Source organism: Lichenostomus cassidix, chromosome 4A (assembly GCF_008360975.1).
Source record: "Lichenostomus cassidix isolate B80296 chromosome 4A, HeHo_3.0, whole genome shotgun sequence".
NCBI classification, from domain to species: domain Eukaryota; kingdom Metazoa; phylum Chordata; class Aves; order Passeriformes; family Meliphagidae; genus Lichenostomus; species Lichenostomus cassidix.
Window position 1 is genome coordinate 9,748,083 of NC_139485.1, and position 21,195 is coordinate 9,769,277.

Below are 21,195 nucleotides of genomic sequence, written 5' to 3' on the forward strand. Positions count from 1 at the left end.
ATTCTTTAGATGTTAGAATTTAGAATTAACAGTTTTGTTTCCTAAAAAATTACTTTTTTCTTTTCTTTGATGTGCATGTAGGAATGTGGCAACTATCCAGGCTTTCTAACTATATTACGAGCAACTGGGTTTGATGGTGGAAATAAGGCTGATCAGTTGGATTATGAGAATTTTAGACACGTGGTACACAAATGGCACTATAAATTAACTAAGGTAAATAGACATGCCAAAACCCGTAGGTTTTTGAATGCTGTAATAAAACACCCAACTTCATCAGATTTAATTTATGTTTTAGGCTTCTGTGCACTGCCTGGAAACAGGTGAATATACACATATCAGAAACATCCTGATCGTGCTGACCAAAATCCTTCCGTGGTATCCAAAAGTGCTGAACCTGGGTCAAGCCTTGGAAAGAAGAGTACACAAGATATGTCAGGAAGAGAAAGAGAAGAGACCTGATCTATATGCATTGGCTATGGGGTAACAACAACTTATTTAAGAAAGTGGTTAAAAGTGGATCATGAAAGGCATCTAAAGACTCGGAACTGTTACAGTCCTAACATTTGATTTTTACCTTATCACAGAAGATTTCGCTATCCTGCATCTCGGTGCTGACAGTGTGAATGAAAACATTCATTTTGTGCTGGATGATCACTAATTGCCTTTGCAAGACTCTAGTAAAACACTTAAAATAGTAAAGATTTCTACTCACAAGAGCATAGCTTAATTTTAGAGAAATAATACAGCAGCAAGGAGATAGGAGGGATAGTAAAAGGAAGAAAGCCAAGGGCTATTGCAGCAAGACTGGTTAGCTATTGGAAGTGTATATGATTCTAAAATGCTTAGTTACATGTTACATCTTCCTGTGGTGAATGTGGAAGCATCCTCGTGTGCCTGAGGAGCAGTTCAGGTTGCCCTAACAGTTTGAAGTTTTGTCAGTAGTCAGTTTGTTCTGTGTGCTTGGCAGGTGTGTGTGTGTGTGGTGTTGAGGAAGAGGGTGTGGAAGTAGAGCTGCTTCTGTGTCTAGTGGGTTTGTTTGTTTTTCTTTTTCTTTTGAGCTCATCAATAAAGGGGGAAGAAACTGCATATCAGTTAGGAAAAACTGTGAAATAAATAACAGATGAACTGTTAGATTAGATCCACATTTAAGATTCAACCCATGTTTTGCTTTATGTTTGTGCATATTTAACAATCTGTGCGACTTGCAGCTATTCTGGACAGTTGAAAAGTAGGAAGCCTTTCATGATACCTGAAAATGAGTTTCACCACAAAGACCCACCTGCCAGGAATGCTGTACCTGCAACAGTACAAAATGGGCCAGGTGGTGCTGGGATGCCTACGTCTCTCACAATAAATACAGTTAGACTGGAAGAGGGCACTACTGAGGAGACTGGTAAACACACTTACGATTATTATGTATTTATTTTTAGTAGAATTCTCTGACACTACAGGCTTCTCTCAAAATTTAGCTTATTAAGCTAAAAAGAAAAAATGTAAATGTGATGCTAAATAGGATCAGTGCATGTTCTTTATTTTTACTTGGTTTTGGGAGAGGGTGTTCTGCTGCCTATTTTAGCTGTTAGCTGCACATGACCTTACATGAATATGCTCAGCTACTTGCTGTAGTTAACCAATAGGATGTGTATTAACTTGCTGAAATAGAGCTGTTCTCTTTTTCTTTAAGCAGATAAACTAAAGGAGAAGTCGCAGGGTGTGGTGAAAGTTATTAATAAAACTGTCAACGCTACACCGAAGGTGACAACAAGCAATGGAAACAGTGCATCTAATAGGTGAGAAAAACTATTCTTACACATTCTCTATTTTCTTCCTTCCAAGCCACAGAAATACACTTGAAAATGACCTGCCTTTTATTTTAATTTCTGGGTTCTATATAAGTAGTTTCCATTTCTTTGACTTTTAATAAATGAGATTATTTCTTTCAAAATATACAGCTCTACGGATCTGACATAGTTGCTAAATGCATTTTATTTTAGCTAAATGAGATAAATGAGAACATTTGCTTGTTGCTGTTCTGATAAAGAAACAGAAAATCTGAAATCTTATGGTGACTGCTCCAGAAAATTCTATCAAAACACTGAGAAATAAAACTTCTGTGATAAAGCTAGAGCTGTGTTTTGTATCCATGCTAATTGGCCTGTTTGTTTTTGATGCAGCAAAATTATTAAAGAGAAAGATGATAAAGAAAAAAGCGGGAAGGAAAAAGATAAAGAAAAAAAAGACAAGACTCCAGCTGCCACTCCGGAGATGAAGGCACTTGGGAAGGATGGGAAAGATAAACCGAAGGAAGAACGGTCAAACAAAGATGAGAAAGCAAGAGAGATCAAGGAGAAAACGCCAAAATCGGACAAAGAGAAGGAAAAAGTGAAGAAAGAAGAAAAAGCTTCAAAAGAAGAAAAGTCCAAGACGGTTGTTACCATCATAGAGTCAAAGTCAACTGCAGAAAAGGAGAGAGAAAAGGAGCCGTCCAGAGAAAGAGATCTAGCGAAGGAAATGAAATCCAAGGAAAATGCTAAAGGAGGAGATAAGGTGCCAGTTGCTGGGTCCTTGAAGTCACCTGTTCCCCGATCAGAAACATCAGAATCTGAAAGGGGTAAGTTTGAATATTTAGGTTCTCTTCTTGTCTAGAAAAACAGAATGTGTCACTTGAAAATCACTGAATGTCAAAAAATGCTAGAGAAGTTGTGAGAGAATCCCTACATAATAAGTAAGATTTTGACGCTGGCTTTTCAATATAGTCAATATCTAAAGCAAGTGGTCAGAATATCTCTATAAGACAAACTATGTCAATGTGGGAACTTCACACATCTCCAGTGAATGCTTGTTCTCACAAAGGTTATCATTTTTTTACTGTAAATCTAAATGGCCTTTTATTAAAATGTGTTAGTATAACTTTGCCAATGCAAGTTTTGCAAAAGTGTAATGCAAAAACTTCATATGTACTCTGAGAGCTTCATGACAACTTTGAATTGGAAGAAAATGGGAAAAGTGACAGATACAAGCTTTTGTGTCTTTAAGGAGGATGCAGTAAGCTGAATCAGTCCATTCTTACATTAAGAGTTAGCAAATCCTTAAGTTATTATCTGAGGCTGATGTTGAGTTTTATATTTGTGCTGCTTAAGGCAAACCACGTAAGGAAGGACCCTGATCTTTTTCATAGGGTTCACCTTTTCAGGGTCTTCATAGCAATTCTGAAATTGACATACTGACTTCCATAAAGTGGAAGTTTGGAGTGAGCCTAATTTTGCAGCAGTTTGTTCACATTACACAAACTCTCATAAAGATGGTCAAGGCTTACTGCTAACTCTAGATAGTTTAAGGAAAACAAAATTCACATAGTGGTTGGAAATGAACTCTAGCTTTAATTAAGTCAGTACTTCAGAAAGTGATATTATTCAATTCTCTTCTAAAACTGTGTTTTAATAATGCCATTTTTCTGTTCTTTCCTCAGAACAAAAACGCCGCAAAGTTGATACACATTCTTCTCCGTCACATTCCTCAACAGTAAAGGTTAGTATAGCCTGAGGAAGGCAGCACCCATGTTAGGCTCACAAGTTTGGGATGCCAGTATTCGACTTCCTTCAAGTTTTGTGCCAAGTAAACACACTGGAACCACTGGAGGTTTTATGTTGCATTAGAAAATGCATTCCTTTTCTTTATTGGCGGACTGTCTTTTTTTTTCTATAAAAATATTTTTTAATTAACCAAAATAATGCTTCAAGGACCTAGCACAAATTTTGTAAAATAGTGTTTGGAAATTTCAAGAGAATTTTTACACAGAAGTGCCTCATTGCTTTAAGCAGTCAGTTTTTTTGGAGTGCAATGGTAGCTACAAGCAAATGAGTCTTTGCAACAGAGTGGAGCATATTTTTCTGCACTTCTTTGAAGAATCTATAGCACTGAAGATTCCTGGATGATACGGGATGTACGATACCTCTGAATTCATCAGGCTTCTTGATGAGCATCATACCGATATGTGCCTTCTAAGGAGGAGTCTTGAAAGGAGTTCCATTTTAAAGTCTCCTTGGTGATCAGTTCTCCTGTAGTTGTGTATATTCAGTGCGCATGCAGCTTCTGTTGTACCTTCCCTTCGAGGTTTGTTTATTTCCAATGGGTTCCCACCATGTTGAGCCCTGCGTTACGATAAAACCAGATGTGGCCACCAAGCCTCCTACCCAGCAAAGAGAAACCCCAAGCACTCAAGCGCAGCACAAAACCATGGGCGTAGCCTACTTGAAGACTCAGGGTAGCCATTCCTTGCTCCATATTTATATTATTTCTAAACCATCTATGTTCATGGAATCTTTGAATTTGCAGTACGTTGAACATTTAAAACTGTAAGTTACTAATACTTCATCAAGAGCACTGTGATGGATTATGTGGGTCTTTAAACTTCACCATCTTACCAACTTTAGAACAAGCTCTTCTTTTTTTTCTGTTTTTTTTCGAAGTACATATTTTTCTATGTAAGATTTGCTTGACAATTTTTAACTTAATTTTGGAGAAATCAAATAGCTTTTACTAGTTTTGAGGAAACAGGTGACAGTGATAACTACTCATAATGATGAAGATTTTTATAAATAGCAGCGTAAGGTCATTCTAGAGTGACTTCTACCACACTTAACTGAAAGTGGGGAAGATACAGGTTTAAAAATATTTTAAACCTGTTTCACCTCTTATTTAGCTAAATTTAGAGTTAAGACTACTTTTTCTTTATGTTTTTGTCTAGGCAGGAGAGTTTGTTTTCCCTGTTTTAGGAAGAATTAGATATGGACTTAATTCGTAGTTTATTTAGTAGCAGAGTCTAGAGAATAGATAATGACTGTCTTTTTTTTTTTTTCCCCTTCTTTCTTTTGAATAAGTATTTCAGTTCCTAGCTTTATTCAGAGTACAGTATTAACGTAAGATTTATTCCAGAAGGAGTAGCTGTTTTTTGTTTCAAGGGTACGGCCGTGCTTCCCAAAGTCCCTCTGGTTTCTGAAAACTATACCAGCTCACGTGTCATCTCCGTTCATTTTCTACAGGACAACCTCAACGAACTCAAGGACTCTTCAGCAAAGGTTTGAATCTTTTAGAAACCACCCAAGTTTATTTTCATGTTTTGTTGCAGAGAGAAGTTAACTTGTGGCAAATTCCATCAGAAAATTCAAATTCCATTCCTGTAACTAGTCGCGTAGTAATAGAGGGTTTTTTTTTTTTTATATGTCCTGGTGTGTGAAACCTCTGTACAGGAGAGATGATTGGTGGTGTAGAAGCAACATAACAAATATCCCTTGAATTTACCTTTCTGTCAATATTTTGAGGAGATGTGATAGGTCTCTTCTGTTCTCCTCTAAAACTTGTAAATACACAGAAATGTCTTTATGATTAAGCCATTCATTTGGCCAAAAGGCTAATAGGATAGCTAAAATAGTACTTAGAGTGGTTTGGGGTTTTTGAATGAATATACCAATTAAAAACAGTATTTAGTTAAAACAAAGATAGTTGAGACATCTCTGGAATATTGTTACTCTTTCTCCTTACGATTGTATTAATGTTTGAGTGCTATAGTATTGTGTTTCTAAACATCACAAACAACCTCCTGAATTATGATTTTTGTGCATTTGCTTCCTGTAAATGCACTTCAGCTTCAGTGTCTTAGGAGAAGGGATAGTAAAGAAAGCTCTCAGGAGTTTGTAGAATTAGAATGGCTGGAAGGGACCTCAAGGATCAGCTGGTCCAGACTTTCTTGGCAAATCATGGTATAGGCAAGATGGCCCAGTAGTCTCTCCACACAAATCTTGCAGGTGTCCAATGTTGGGGAATCCATCTCTTTCCTGAAGAGATATTCCAAATTGTTTGTTTGTCTGAAAAGTTTCCCTCTTGTGTCCAGTTGGAATCTTCCCAGGAGTAACTTGTATCCATTACCCATTATTTTCCCATGTGACTCCTTGCTAAAAGGGTGTCTCCACTCCCTTGGTAGTCACCTTTAAATACTGGGACATGGTGCTAAGGTCTTCCCAAAGCTTCCTCTTATCACAGCCCAGCAAGCCCTGTTCTCTCTGCCTTTCCTCTTGCACCAGGATTTGCAGCCCTTGGATCAGCCTTTGTGGCCCTTCTCTGGGCCATCTCCAGCCTGTGCTCATCTTTGTTGTATAGCAGGGACCAAAACGGAACAGTGTTCCAGGTGTGGCCTGACAAGCACTTGCAATATTGTATTTTAGACAGGTTCTGGAACTATTTTGTTGCTTTTTAAAACTCAAGCACATTGTAACTGTTGCACAGTAACAGTCACAACCGCTGCACAGGTGCTGGTACATCAGGGGATGTGACTGAGAGGAAATGGATCAAATATCCTAAAGTTGCTAATAAAGTCTTTGATTACACAATCAGTACCAGTGTATAACTAAACTGGGCAAAGGTTTATCACTTGGAAAATGCTGAACATTTGACCTTTCTGGGTAATTTATGGGTTTGTCTAGGATTACTTACATCCACTTAATTTAAAAATGTGTGATGGACTGCCATTTTCTGTTCTGTATTTACACTGTTGTTTTAGTTTTATCTTTGTACAAAGTGTTCAGAACACTTTGTATGTTTTAATTCAAAATAACTGTGATTCTGCAATGGAAACCTGCTGATGGTTGTTTTTTTTAATTGACTTTTTCCAATATCAATTATAGCTGCTTATAGAGAGCATATGTAAAGGAAGCATCCTTTTAATCTTACAGTTGATGAAATTACAGTATCTATAATTGAATCCAGATACTTTTATAAGTCGTCATCGTATCTTGTATATTTAATGGGTTTTTATTAAATCTGAAAACTAGTAGTATTTTTCTTGAGCTCACCTCTGTCTGAAGGGTGGTATATGGGAATCTAGAAAATCTCACTTTTCCTTACTGTATTAGTCAAGACTCATCTGGTTAATTGAAATTTTGCTTACATTTTCATTACTTAAACTGAATTTTTATTTAAAATACTTATTTTACTTACTAGCACATTGATTTAATTAAGCAGGCAGTGGAGGTATTTGTAATTAAATTATCAGCAAACAGCTTTATTTTTCTAGCTAATTTGAAAAGTTCCATTTTAGAATTAACTATAATGTGTTTGTGTAGACTTAGCTGGAAGTGTATTGCAGTTGTGTGACCTTTTAATGCATTTATTCTCTACGTGTTCAGGGAATGGGGGGTGTCCAACCCTTTCCCTCCTTTTCTAAATGCTCTTTTCTAATCTTTCTCACTTAATGAACTAATCTTCACTCTTCAGTGCCATTCTAACAGACTTAAAGCATTTTAATGACAATGTGCCCTGTACATGGTGTCAGACATGTTAAATGTTCCTCTGTGCTTCCACGTACTTGTTTGGGGAAGGGATGGGTTGTTCAGAAGCCTGTAAGATATATGACTTCGGCTTCCATTCAGAGTTAGAAGTCTAGTGCTGTTGTCTGCCTACAGACTTTCTTTATGCCTGACTTGGGTCAGTTTCTGGAGCCAGACAATGGAAATACAGGTTTACATTGCAGGTTATAAAATAAATGGTGCCAGACTTGAGTTAGTTTTTTGTTTTTCTTGCTTTGGCATTTGTCCAAGTTACAAACCACACAGCAGTGCACAAAATTTGGTTGTGGTGTCATTTGGCAGCATTTCTAGAAGCAAGTTGATGAAGTCTTTCTGGTAAAGAGGAGGAGGATGGATGTAGTTCTCCAAAACTCTGCACTGGAGTGGTAGAGGAGCAGCAGAATCTGCCATGGACAGCCATGAGAGCACGAGAAATGGAGTAGGAGAAAGCAGAGCTATGAGTTTGCTTTCTCACATGGCAAGCATCTCTGGGAGACAACTGAATGGGGCTCTTTAGAGAAAACATATTTGCATGTCATTGTCAGCAAAGAAGGGAGCAGGAATGAATTTACCTGTGGAATGGCATGGTAGGAAATGAAATAAAGAAAGAGGGAGGGAAAAAAAGAACAAAAAGAAAGATACCTAGTGAAAGAAGTATTGAAGGTTCAGTCTCTGATAATAAAATTCCAGTGAAGTAATAAAAGAGACTTAAATTTTGTTAGTGTGACTTTTAACACGGGACCAGTATGGTTTTGGTAAGTTAAACATTTACTGAAACTAGAGAAGGACAGGATTAATTTAATTTAAAAAGTTATTTGAAACACTAATTGGTTTGGTTCAAGTGATATCTTGATTGCTCTAAACTCACCTCTTCCAGTAACCTCTTTTGTTGGTGTCCTTGTAAGTAATGTGTCTCTCTAAAAAGAAGTACAGAGAACATGTTTATAAAAAGATATTTTTGTCCCCAAATAAAATTGTTAACTTATGTAACTGAGGAAAGATTGAAGTATACTGATGTAAATCTGTGTGCTGGTATAACTTAAATACCAAGGGAAGTGGTTTTAATTTAAAATGTGCTCTTAATATTTCTTAGATCTAACTATATAACTGTATTTTAAAAGACAGATTTAGTTACTGTAATGTATCCATATTTATATAACACATGTGCTACCCACTTTATGGAGCTTACCAGAATTGGTTAGAAGAGATAGTGGAGTAACAATCTAGGACATATTACAGAAAAAACCCAATTCTTTTCTCTGTTCAACTGTTTTTATCGTTTGAAGATTAGACGTTAGATTAAAAGACATGTTATCCAAAGTATTGCCTTAAATACTTTGTTGATAAAGATGATTCTTTAAAAATAAGTGATTACTTTTTTAAGCAGTTGAATCCATTCATTCATTCCAGGCAAGACTGGAGGTGTTAACTGAGTCCAGTAATCTGCATATCCTGTTTCTGTAGCCCTGTGTCTGATTTGTGTTCCTGTATCCAATGGTTCTGGTGAACAGTGTTGTGTGTATTTGATATAAATGTTTCAGTTAAGAGAAAATATTCTTGAATTTCCAGTGTTGAGTAAATAAGCTGTAAGTTAAATTATAGATGATGAGTTTGAACATGTCTTCAGTCACTCTTTGTTTTGCTGATATAGTATTTATGTTTCATATTTGATCTAGATCTGATATGTTAGAATAAGACTTCTTTTTATTTACATGTCTGGGAATACATACTTAATATTTGGTGATGTTGCCTTAATTTAACAGCACTACATAAACCATACTACTCCAACACTGTCCAAGAGTAAAGAGAGAGAAGTGGAGAAGAAAGATTTGGACAAGTCAAGGGAAAGATCCAGAGAGAGAGAGAAGAAAGATGAAAAGGACAGGAAAGATCGAAAAAGGGTTGGTGACGTTTTTAATGAACTAGTTTAGACAGTTGGTACATACTTGGAGAGCTCTCTGTTCCAAGCCCTTGCACTAATAATTGGCTTTACAGCCCATCTGAGCAGGAGTGACCCCTGTCAGAGGTGGCTTTTTTGTTCTGTTACTCTTTCAAAGGTCGGTTTGCAGTAATGTATTCAAACCTCTTCATTCTCTAAACCGACCTCCAGAAACTTCACACGAGATGTAACACCTCAGTTACATTTTAAGTATTCAAAAATGAGTTCTCCAAAATAACAATCTAAGCAGCTGCTACTTCAGGAGTGTGTTTCAGTCTGCTAACATCTGTGTAATTGTATTTGGTGCCAGGATCATTCAAACAGTGACCGAGAGGTACCACAGGATTCAACTAAACGACGCAAAGACGAAAATGGCACAAGTATGTATTTTTCTTCTTGTGGGTGTGTTTGTCAGGCTTTTACTTGTTGTGAATTAAAACTTCCTGTTCTTTTTTTCAGCTGGTTCTTCAAAACATAGCAAAAGTGAAAGTCCTTCTGATTCCCCTCGCTTAAATGAAAAAGAGAAGGAGAAAAACAAATCAAAGTCTTCAGGAAAAGAGAAAGGTGATTCAATCAAGGCAGAAAAGATGGAGAAGAGCTCCTCTGGTAGCAAAAAGGTAAAATAAGCTGTTCTCCTCTTGATTTGCTGTGTTGTTGCTGACAGAACAGGCTGATGTTTTTTTCCTAAGATTTATTGCTGCTTTATAGCCTAAATTAAAAAGATACGCTGTGAATGTTGTAAGCAAATGCTTCTGAAACTTCAGTATCTTGTGGCTTTAAATATTTCAGCAGTCACTCCTGGCAGGATAGTTTAGAGGACTAGCTCATTTTGGCAGCAGCCAGGAAAATTCGGAACTTTAAGTTCTGAATAATCTAAAACATTTGCAGACTGGTTTGGTAAGTAAATAGATTGAAAGTAGGCTTAATTTATATATAAGCCAGTCTATAATTCAGATTTCACGTGCATGTGTCAGCACAGTTTCTTTTGGTGAAAGCAAGTATTTCTTTTATTTATATATGTATAAGTATTTATATTATATAAGTATTTATTTTATTTATGTACTTTTATTTGTATTTATCAAACAGTAGTTCCCAGTTGCAGCTCTGGTGCTGGCAGTTACCAGAAAACTGGATGAGAAAGTTAAAATAATCTCAGAAATCACAGAAGCTGAGTACTGTCATTTTGACTGATGATTTTTTTAGCTGTGTTCAGTTATCAAGTTAAATATTACAGTCCTCCTAATCATACTGTAGAGTGTGTACCATAATAAGCTATTTCCCATATGTGTATTCTTAAAGGAATCAAGACATGATAAAGAAAAAACAGAGAAGAAAGAGAAACGGGACAGTACTGGGGGGAAAGAAGAAAAGAAACAATATCCTTTAACACGTTGACATTTAAGAAAATTACTGCAAATGAGCTTCTTTTTATTAAATGTAGCAAAGTACATCTGTTTTTTTCCTTAATGCTGAATCTACTCATAAATCTTCAGACAAGCATAGATAATGAAGATTCTTTCAGTCAAGGTAAAAATGTTTGTTACTTTGTTTGTTTGATCTGATATCTCCCATGGGTCCTGTTGACTGGTAAAAGATACACTGACAAAACAGCCTGAAATCACCCAGGGTGGCAGGGTGGTGCTTTGGGGTTTTTTGACTATTTTGTGGGGATTTTTGTTTTTGTCTGAGTGTATTTTGCATTTGGAGGTTTTATTGGGGTGTGTGTGGTTTTGGGTTATTTTGGTTTTTGTTTTAATTACTCTTATTATTTTTAAAATATTATTGTGATTATTATTGGTAATTTTTTTATTCCTACCCCAGGGGAAAAAGAAATAATAAAAATAATAAATATAAATAAATAATAAAAATAAAAAATAAATAATAATAATGATAAAACTGTGTCAGCAGTGTTTGGTGGAGTTGCATCCTTGTTGCCTTTTCCAAGGAAAGTTGCTATACAAAACCAGAGGTGGATCCATGTCATTCTGATAGTCATCAGTCTTCATTGTCTATGTGTTACTTAGAAACTGCTTGCCTAATATGTTGCAAACTCAAATTTTGTATCCTCTTCTTCAACAAAAGCAGTGGCTTTTAAACCACAATGCTACATAGTGCAGTAAATCAGCTCAGTGTCTCTACATAATCTTTCATCTGGTAAGATCTGAGGAGGAAGAAGATAAAGGAAAACTTTGGCATGGAAACATGGACTATTTAAAGAAAGAAAAGAAACTTTAGGGTATTTTGAGTAATGCTTATTCAGACTGGATCTTCTGGAAAAATTAATTGTTCTTGGAAGTTGGTGGGACTCTGAATGGTTTGGGGTTTTTTTCAGACCACTGCAGATATGTGCACACTTAAATTTTGTTTTATGGGTGTGAGGGTAGGAGTTTTTTCTCCTCTGCATTGAGCCATTTTAAGAGTTCTGAAATGTTTTTTTTCAGTTATTTGGGAAGGAAAGTGTCCCAGTGAACTTAAATTAGTTCACCTGATCTATCCAACTTGAGCCACAGACTGCTATTAGTCTTGATACATAAGGCAGTGTAAAATTATGCATTTTAAGAAGAAAAAGAAAAAATTGAATATCTGAAAAAAATCGCCACTCATGGATTGTGGCCTCAGAGCAAAGGGGGCTTGTTTTGGAAATGATCTCGTGTTCCATTTGATATCAGGGCTCGTTCAGCCACTGCAGTTGAGGACGCAAATGTGGAGGGTTTTGAGTAACAAAGCTTGTGCTCATACCAAGTGCTCTTTGGTGGTAAAAAAGGTTGGGAGTTCATGTTATTGCTCCTTAGTACTGTTTCTTTTTATCTTCTTGAAATAATGAAAGATATTTCTGTGAATAGTTTCTAAACTGAAAATTATGAGCATTCTCTGGAAAAAATTTGCTGGAATTTTCTTCACTCTGTCCTTCATAGCCATTATTGTATGGTCATTGTGGAGGAATCCCAGGTTTTTTTCTTACTTTTTTAATGTTACTTCAGAAAAAAAGAAAAAAGGCGGTCTTGGTAGATGATGTTCCCTACTGAGCCACTTGCAGCTTCTTTAATAATAAAATATGAAGTTTTGTCTTGATTAGCAATTCAGTATAAATTGAGCATTGTCATTAGATAAAGAAGCACAACTGTGTTTTGCTGACTGTAAGTAACAAGTGCTCAGGTAAATGCCAGTTGTACTGTGGAATTCACATCCAGCTGTGTGATGGGCTGAACTGGAGCATCTGGCCTGGAACACTGACAGCACCCCACTGTGTGCACAGTGAAGTATGAAAAAGTGCTTTGTGTAGCAGCATAGCTGTGGAATCCCATCCTGTGCTCCTGTTAAATCTTTGATAACATTCTTCCCTAAGTACAATGTCTGATTGGCTGCATTTATTTCTTGCCTAATTTAGAGATATTACATGTTTAGGGTGTTGTACTTCAGGAGTTTATACCTTCACAAGGGACTACTTGTTTCCTGTTTGTATCTTTAAATTACTGTTTCACTACTTACAGTGCTCATATTAATGTAGTTCTTGCTGTGGAGTAAGCTAGAGTTAGGGAATTATAAAAATAGTTTTATTTCCTCCCTCATTTTTTGAGTTGTGAATGGAATAAAAAGTGAAGTTGTGAGATCAATGTTCATTTGAACATCTAATTCTAATTATGTACACTTTCATTGCAGGTGACATTGAAATGGGAAGATATCCAGCTGTGACCAGAAATGTATTTTCCAGAGTATAGATTGCACAGAAAATTGTGAATGAAGAGGACCCATGTGCATCTCCTTAAATTATTCAGTTCTCTGCTTTATTTCCCCATGCTAAGGACTTAATTGTTAAGTTGTACATTACTGTATTTTTAACTTGTTGCTTAGTTTCTTACACATTTATTTTCAGTACCTGGCTGAAAGTGTTACCTATTCCATATTTTAGCACAATGTGCTGCAAACAAACAGTTGCCATAGTGCAAATGAGGTTTCATGTGTACATAGTTCCACTTTAGTTTGTCGAAAATACTGCCTGAGTTTAGTAATTCTTTCAATTTGAAATTGCATTCTTTTAGATGTTTGAAAACCACAAATAAACAGTTATTGAACATTTTTGGATTTACCTCATTTAAACTCAGTTTTTATTTATTACTTGGCCTGTTTTTAATATCAGTAACTAAAAAAACAAAGTGAAGTGGGAGCACTGTTTTCATGCAATGCTTAGGGATTATTTGTATATTGTGTATAACGTTGACTTGTTTAAAGGAACAATGAATGAACTCTGTCCCATCCCAACCTAAACCTGTGCTCAGTTGTCCCTTGTCACACCTTTTGTTTGTCATGTTGTTTTTAGATTGATTGGAAATGCTCTCTTCAAAACTGAAATAAATTAAGTTTCAGTTACAGCTACAGGAGCTTTGTATTGCTGAACTTTAGTCTGAAAATTTCACAATGACATTTTTAAAAAAAAAAAAGAATTTTTTTATCTGCTGAATTCTACCAGTGTAACCTTTTTTCTAAATAAACAATAGTTTTCTCAATGGGTCGTAAATCATTCTCTGTGTGGTCACTTTATTGCTTTTATGGATTGTTATGAAAATTGGATGTTAGTTGGAATTGTAGGTTGGTGGCTCCTGTCTTTGCTGAGGAGCCCTCTCTACCTGCCCTTTTTTAGATGCCAAGGGCTGGTTGGAGAGTGTGGTGCCTGCTGCCAAGTATCAGATGTGCTGCCCTTCTCCAGCAGTTCCCAGAAGCTTTGGAAAAGGCAGGGTTTGCCTTCCTGCATTCAGTCAAACTTACTCAAACTTCTTTTGAGCCATTAAAATATTGGATTTGTGTCAAATACTAATACAGGGACTTGTGTCCTCTGGTTTGTTGGGGTTTTGGTGAGGTTTTTTTTAAATACAGTATAAAGGGAATTTTGATCAAAAGTCGAGCTTTCCTGGTGCTATATGCTTTCAGTAATCTGGGATTTGGGACAGAGGTGTGTTTTCTTGGTGCCTGTATTTGAAATACTAAATATTAAGACATTGTAGTGCTTGTAGACTTGGGCAGTAAAACTCCTGATTAGCTATGTTCTGATTAATTAGAGGTTATTTCTGAGTGAATTGTAGAAGATTACAAACCCTTGCCTTGCAGTGCAAGAAGCACACAGACAAATTGGGAAGAGAATCGGGTAAGAGTTATCCAGCTGATTAGAGGTGAGAAAGAATTAGTAAAAAGTAGAGTAACTAAGGTAAATACTCTGATCCTTTTAATTACCTCATTAGGGCAGTCTAAAATGAAACACTTCTATCAAAGTCACTCCAGTCCTTGGGCTTGAGTAGAGTGTGAATGAGGTGAGGCTTTGGGCGCAGCTGCAGCCATCCCCAAGCTCAGGGCTGCCACACCACGGTGGGCAAAGGTCACCGTGGGGGTCTCTGAATACAGTGTCATCTCCAGAAAACCATCAGGCCAGCTGTCATCCCAGACAGTGACGGGAGTTGGAGAGCTCATTCCTCACCTGTGGTGCCGCTGGCATGGCAGGAGCAGTGTGGTGTTTGCATGGGATGTGGGGTATGGAATGTTACACTGAGCCTGGCATGGGCAGAGTGCAGACACACCCCCAGCGACCTCCAGCAGCCACGGGGGTGTGACTGACCTTTGTGAAAGTGCTTTGTGCTGTGGCTGGGATAACCTGGCTGTGCTCTGCACTGTCCTGATTTCCTGAGAGGGCCACAGGAACAGTTTCTGGCCAAGTTCATGCCAATGGGAGGGCTTTCTCCCCCAGAGACATTGCAAAAGAAAGCTGGTCCTTGTGATCCTTCTGCCTTATGTGGGTCTGTGCAGAGACACAGCTGCATTTGTGGAGACAGCAGTGATGGTTTGGTGATGGGAGTTGTATGTAGAGTACAGCAAATCAGTGAGTCCCACAAGGCTGGAGAAAGCATGGAGCTGGCCACGTTGTGTAGCTGTACATGCTGCTGGCACACTCATTGGCCTTGTGCCCAGAAGGCCAAGAGCATCCTGGCCTGCATCAGCAATACTGTGGCCAGCAAGTGAGCATCCACTGTGCTGGGCAGCAGTGAGGCTTCACCTCCAATCCTGAGTTCACTTTTGGGCCCCTCATGGCAGGAAAGACATTCAGGGGCTGGAGTGTGTGAAGAGAAGGGTGAAGGAACTGGAGGACAGATCTGATGAGAAACAGCTGAGGGAGCTGGGATGTTCAGCCTGGAGAAAATTCGGCTTGGGGAGGCCAAATAACTCTACCCCTCTGTGGAAGGAGATTGTTGCCAGGTGGGGGTCAGCCTACTGTCCCAGGCAACAAGCAACAAGACAAGAGGAAACAGCCTCAGGTTGCTCCTGGTTTAGATTGGATACTAGGGAAAACATCTGCACTGAAATGATGATCAGGCATTGGAACAGGCTGCCCAGGGCAGTAGTGAAGTCGCCATCCCTGGAAGTGTTCAAAGATGTGGATGTGACACTTGGGGCAGTTGTTTAATGGTGATCATGGCAGCCCTGCATTGAGGGCTGGAGTCAGTGATGAGTCTTTCCCAATCTAAGTGTTCTTATGATTTGAGAGGATTGTGGAGAAGGACAGGGCTGGGAGGGTGGGCGAGCAGCCCTGCCCTGCTGTGGTCCTGGCCCATGGTCCTGGGGGAAAACCTGATACCCAGAACCCATTAATTAAGCCCTGTCTGATGTGATGTTCTAATTGCTCTGTGTAATCTGCAGCATCTGCAATAGGTCACAGCTCCAGCTATTTCATGATGAGGAGTTTTCCCTCAACACTGGCAAACTTCCCTTGTTTAAAGGGCAGGGGAATATTAAATAAACACCATTTATGTTTATTTGCCTCGGATCAAACCGCAGCTCTTACATTAATTTTGGAGGATTTTTTTGGTAATTAGCCTGCTCAGGCCACATTTGGAATTCAAATTCAATATTTGTCGAAAGGCTTGGAATGATATTAAAAATCTGCTTCAGCGTGGAAGAGGGGGAGGAGGCTGCTCGGGCTGGCGGCACTGGCCCCGGGCTGCAGCCGCCGCAGGCTCCGGCAGCGCCGGGCGCAGGGAGCGGCGATCCCGCTGTCCCCACCGCGGCATGGCAGTGTTGCGCCGAGCACGGCGTCGCTTTGATCCCCTCCTTCCCCAGTCCATGGCTTTCTGGCGTTAGGGAATTACAGACCGCCTTGGGTTGGATGGGACCTGCGAGATCACCTCGTGCCGCCCCTCTGTCGCGGTGGGGATGCCACCCGCTAGACCAGATTGCTCTGAGACTTGAATGGTTCCAGGCATGGGCAGCCACAGCTTCTCTGGGCAGCCTGTGCCAGTGCCTCAGCACCCCCACAGGAAAGAATTTCTCAGGAATAACTCATCTAAACCTGCCCTCAGTCAGTTTTAAGCCACTCCCCCATGTCCTGTCACTCCATGCTGTATAAAAAGTCCCTCTCCAACTCTCTGGTACCTTTAGCTGCTGGAGGTGCTCTGAGGTCTTGCCACAGCCTTCTCTGCTGCGGGATGAAGAGCCCCAAGTCTGGGGCTGTCTCCAGAGGAGAAGAGCTCCAGCCCTCTGCGGTTTTTTGTGGCCTCCTCTGGACTCACTCCAGCACATCCATGCCCTTATCTTGTGCCCTTACTGCTCCAGGTGGGATCTCAGAAGAGCAGAGTAGAGAGAGTACAGTAATCTGCCTCAACCTGCTGTCCATGCTTCTTGTGCTGCTGCCCAGGATATGGTTGGTTTCCTGGACTGCAAGTGAACCCAGGCTATCCCATAGCTGTCCCCTTTCCCCCAGTGCCCTTCATGCCCAACTCTGTCCCTGTGGTGGGGCCAAGCCCCTGTCCCCTCTCCCTGCTCTTGTGGCCCTGACCCCAAACCTGCCCACAGCAACTGGCCCAGGGCCCAGGCACTGCTTTCCCACACTCTGCTCTGCTTTTATATTCCTTTAATCAATTTCTGGTGTTATATCATACCCTTCCCTACTTGTTACAGCATATCAAGCATCTGCCACATGCTCATTAATTGGTCAATTACTTTATTTATATGCTAAACATTATCTAAAGCACCAGTCATTACCAGCATCATGGCTGCAGTTTGTGTTGTGCATTTTTTATAGGATTTAAGTGCCTCACCCTCTCCTTGCCATCAAGGCTGGGGTGCTTGCCTGCACCCCTCTTAACCCTTGGTGGTCCAGTCACCAGCTGAGTCCCATTGCTGAGCCCTGTGCAGGTCCCCAGTCTGAGAGGGCAGGTCTGTAATCATCTGCCAAGTTTCCCAGCCCTTCCTCAGAGCCATTTGTCTTTGAATTTATCTTGTGTATTACTGCTGCCTTCAACTCCTCCCTGCCTCAAAGTAAAATGAAGTAAGAAAGACCCCAAACCACAACAAACAGATGATGGGAGGATTCCCCATCACTGTCTGCTGGGGCAGGCCAGGTGCAACCACCCATCCTGGTTTTGGTCCTCATCTACTGCTACAGATCAGCTCTGAGTTCACCTTGAGGCATCAACTCTGCCTGTTTGCTTGGAGATGCCAACAGCCTCTTCACCAGGGGGAAATGATGCACGGCTGGAAAGCCTCTGCCCTGCCTAGGCTCTGTTCTCCCCTGCCCTGTGCTCCACCACCTCCCACAGTACCTTCTCTGCTCCTGCTCATCTGATTGCAAGCTGCTGCAGAGTAGCATCTCGTCTTCTTGTTCTGCTGTAAGGTGTCCTGTCATCCTAAAAATGCCACACGGCATAAATAATTTAGGGCTATAACACTTCAATGTTAGAAAGAGCAAAAAAGGGATATGTAGTGTGTGCACAAAAGTTCCATTATCCTGCCCTTGGTGTCAGCCCATGGAGGCACTGCCATCCAGCTCAAGCCAGCCAGTGCCATGGTGTCCAGCAAAACCAGCGCTGCAGGTGCTTCCAGTGAGCTTTACCAGCTGCTCCAGGGAAGGGCAGAGGTTTCACTGCTGCACTGGCTGTGAGGTGTGTATGGCACCTCCTGAGCTCAGACTCCCCTCTGGGTACCATGTGGTGTCTGGCTGCTCCTTGCCTGGTGGGGCAGCTGCTGCCAGTGCCAATGCTTGTACCCACAGGAAGCTGGAAACCATTCTTGATGCTGTCAGTGATAGTGCCATATTACAAACAAGCCTCAGTAATTTCTCTGTTGTTAACTGATGAAATACAGACAAGAAAGCCCAAGCACAGAGTCAGGGCAGGACTGGGATGCTGAGGGGCAGATTTTAGCCAAACCTGCCTCCCATAGGGCACACAAAGAGGGGTGTCCCATCATGATGCTGGTGCTCCAGCCTGGAGCTGATGGGCTGGGTGAGGTGCAGCAGAGGTGCTCTGGTGCCATTGGTGTTGTCCCATGGTGTTGTCCCATGCTCAGCAGCATGTTGGGCTGTGGGCGCTGCAGCTCCTGGGGACACTGTCCTCCCTGGTACCAAATTCAAATGTATTATATTCTCAGTAAATACTACTATGAAATCTATAACATCCATGCAAATATTATCTCTGTACTTAAATCCTTTAGGTTAATTGAATAGAGTTATCATTATCCAGATCTTGTTTATGTATTGCTGCCTGCAAAACAGAGCCAATTTTCCAGACTGAAACTATGAATATGAGCACCAAAGACATTTTGTAATTTAATCTTAATATCCATGACATATTATTATTTTAATAACCATAAAGAATAATTATTTTTGAAAAAATAAATGTTGCAGTGCTTTGCACAAAACCTCGGATGGAAACACTATGGCACAATGATACAGTATTTATTTTATTTTGTTGTCAGTTGTGGTCTGGGCCATGGGGAGGAGCTACTATTTGGGTTTTTAATCCCAAATTTGAACACTCTTGAGGTCCTTTTGCTCCCACTGATGGCTCTTGGAATTTGATAAATTATTCTGAATTTTTCCTTATGTTATTACTCACCTGCAAAAGTCTCTCACAAGGTCATGCTGGGATGTGTGGGAGCCCAGTATTCCAGGGGTGCTGCAAAGCCTTGCTGCCATTGCTGCTCTCTGCTTTGGCCATGTCCTTGTGGCCCAGGGAGACTCCAGATTCCCAACAGCCCCAGTCTGATTTGGGATAGCTGGATCTTCTCCTGCTTCTCATCCCTGTGCCACAGACCTATGTGAGGCCATCCCCCAACCCACCCCACCCCAACCCACCCCACCCCACCCCACCCCACCCCATCCCACCCCAACCCACCCCACCCCATCCCAGCTGGCCAGGCTCTCCTAGCTCACGGGGTGCAGCTGTGCCACTTTGCCTCAGCCCTAATTACCTTGTTCCAGCCCACACGTGTTTAGTAGAACAATTTCACACCTGCTGTGCAAGATCTGGTGCCTGGCGAGCCCCTGGTGGGGCAGCAGGGCTGGGCTGCGCTGGCATCAGTCTGCACTACCCTTTAGCTGGGGCTCCGTGGCACATCGAGCCCTGCTTGCAGAGACACATTTTGGCAGGGCCGGAGGGAAGGGAGCATCACTCACCCCCATGGCTGGGGCAGGACTGTGTGTGGCTGTCAGGCAGCAGGGAACAGGTCAAGACTGCTCTCTAGAAAAATGCAGCCCACCCATGCTGGCCTGAATGTTAAGCATGAAATGAAAGCTGAAGAACAGAACAGTATTTTTTTCCACGCCTCCCTGCGTTCATTGTGTGGGCACTTTACACAAAAATAGGCTCATTTCAGCGAAAGCTCCCTGTCTCCTGAGGGAAGGGTGATCCCACATGGAGCCCAGCACAGCACCCTGCCTACACCCAGGACATCCTGAAAACTTCACCTTGTAAGGTGGTTTAGGATCAAATAATTGCTGTTTATTGCTCTGGTTTAGTCCTTGCCTATTCCTGAGCTTATTTGCAGTTGCTGAAGCCTCGCTGAACACACAGGGTGGGCTCAGCCCATGTCCTCCCCTGCCCTCATGTCAATGAGCACCACAGGCAGCTCCACCAGCACTGGGGCTGAGCTCCAGCAGCCCCTGGGTGGGACCCACTGCCAGGCACCAGGTGCTGAGCTGGGAAAGGTACCAGTGACTGCCAGGACATCTTCCCCATTTCCCTTGCAGCTAGAGGCAGAGCCACAGGGACACTCCAGGCAGCTCCTCTTTTGGCCAGCAGGTACCAAACCACCCAGGTCCATGCCCGCCCACTCTGCAGCAGCACTACTGCCCAAGACCTTCACTGGAAAATTTTTTTTAAATTTTTCACGAGCTGATCTTTTCATCCCTAGTCATCCAAGAGAAGCCTGGTGCTGCTCCAGCTCAGCCCCAGCAGACCCTGGGTGCCCACAGCAGTGTCTCCCTTGACATCCCTGGAAGGAGCCCAGGGAGCTGGTTCCTGATAGGGACCGTGAGGCTGCTGTGGCCAGGAGTATCCCCAGAGAGGCTGCCCTGCTGAGGCGTGATTTGGATGCACACCAGCTGTTTAATACCAGGATTACTTCTTGTGGTTCATAGTTTGTGGTGATTTGGAAAAACTACACTGTGGGTGAAGTAAACTCCATAAATTAGAGTTGGGATTACCTGCAACGTTGGGTTTTTGTTTTCCTTAAAGAAGCATTGCTGAAAAGCAGGGAATTGCAGGAAAATACATCTGCTCAGTGAACACTTATGGAATTTATTTACCCATGCTGCTGCCCACTGCAGGGGCAAGGCACAGCATCTCCCACCCTGGCTGGAGCCCTGAGGCTTCTGCCCTGCTCCTTCCCTGCTCCCCACAGGGTGCTCCTTGGACCCAGCAGGATCAACCAGCTTCCACCACTGAGACAACAAGAAATTAGTTGGTTTGCAGGTTACCAAACCAGAAATACAGATTTCCCAGCAGCGCCCTCAGTTCAGCTTGGGGCCCCTAAACTGGCCAGGCTGGAAAGGGCTATGAGCAACCTGGTCCAGGGAAAGGTGTTCCTGCCCATAGTGAGGCTACTGGGACTGGGTGACCTTTAAGGTTCCTTCCAACCCAAACCTTACCAGGGTTC

At 41.3% G+C, this 21,195-nt stretch overlaps 1 protein-coding gene across 8 annotated transcripts in view; it reads left to right on the plus strand.

Moving 5' to 3' along the window:
- THOC2 (THO complex subunit 2) overlaps positions 1–13,795 on the plus strand; it is a 45,754-nt gene extending 31,959 nt beyond the window's left edge. For 2 of the 8 annotated variants that reach the window (XM_085060433.1, XM_085060435.1), the window contains 13 exons: positions 82–213; positions 296–480; positions 1,209–1,393; positions 1,685–1,790; positions 2,175–2,611; positions 3,470–3,528; positions 4,962–5,078; positions 9,104–9,241; positions 9,590–9,659; positions 9,739–9,896; positions 10,579–10,655; positions 10,759–10,806; positions 12,940–13,795. In XM_085060433.1, coding sequence (XP_084916559.1) covers positions 82–213; positions 296–480; positions 1,209–1,393; positions 1,685–1,790; positions 2,175–2,611; positions 3,470–3,528; positions 4,962–5,078; positions 9,104–9,241; positions 9,590–9,659; positions 9,739–9,896; positions 10,579–10,655; positions 10,759–10,786 — 1,692 coding nt within the window. In that variant the 3' untranslated portion in view covers positions 10,787–10,806; positions 12,940–13,795. Of the gene's footprint in view, positions 1–81; positions 214–295; positions 481–1,208; positions 1,394–1,684; positions 1,791–2,174; positions 2,612–3,469; positions 4,356–4,961; positions 5,079–9,103; positions 9,242–9,589; positions 9,660–9,738; positions 9,897–10,578; positions 10,656–10,758; positions 10,807–12,939 lie in introns of those variants that run through there. The other 6 variants (XM_085060434.1, XM_085060436.1, XM_085060437.1 and 3 more) reach the window with 5 other exon arrangements.
- The last annotated feature ends 7,400 nt before the right edge of the window (positions 13,796–21,195 follow it).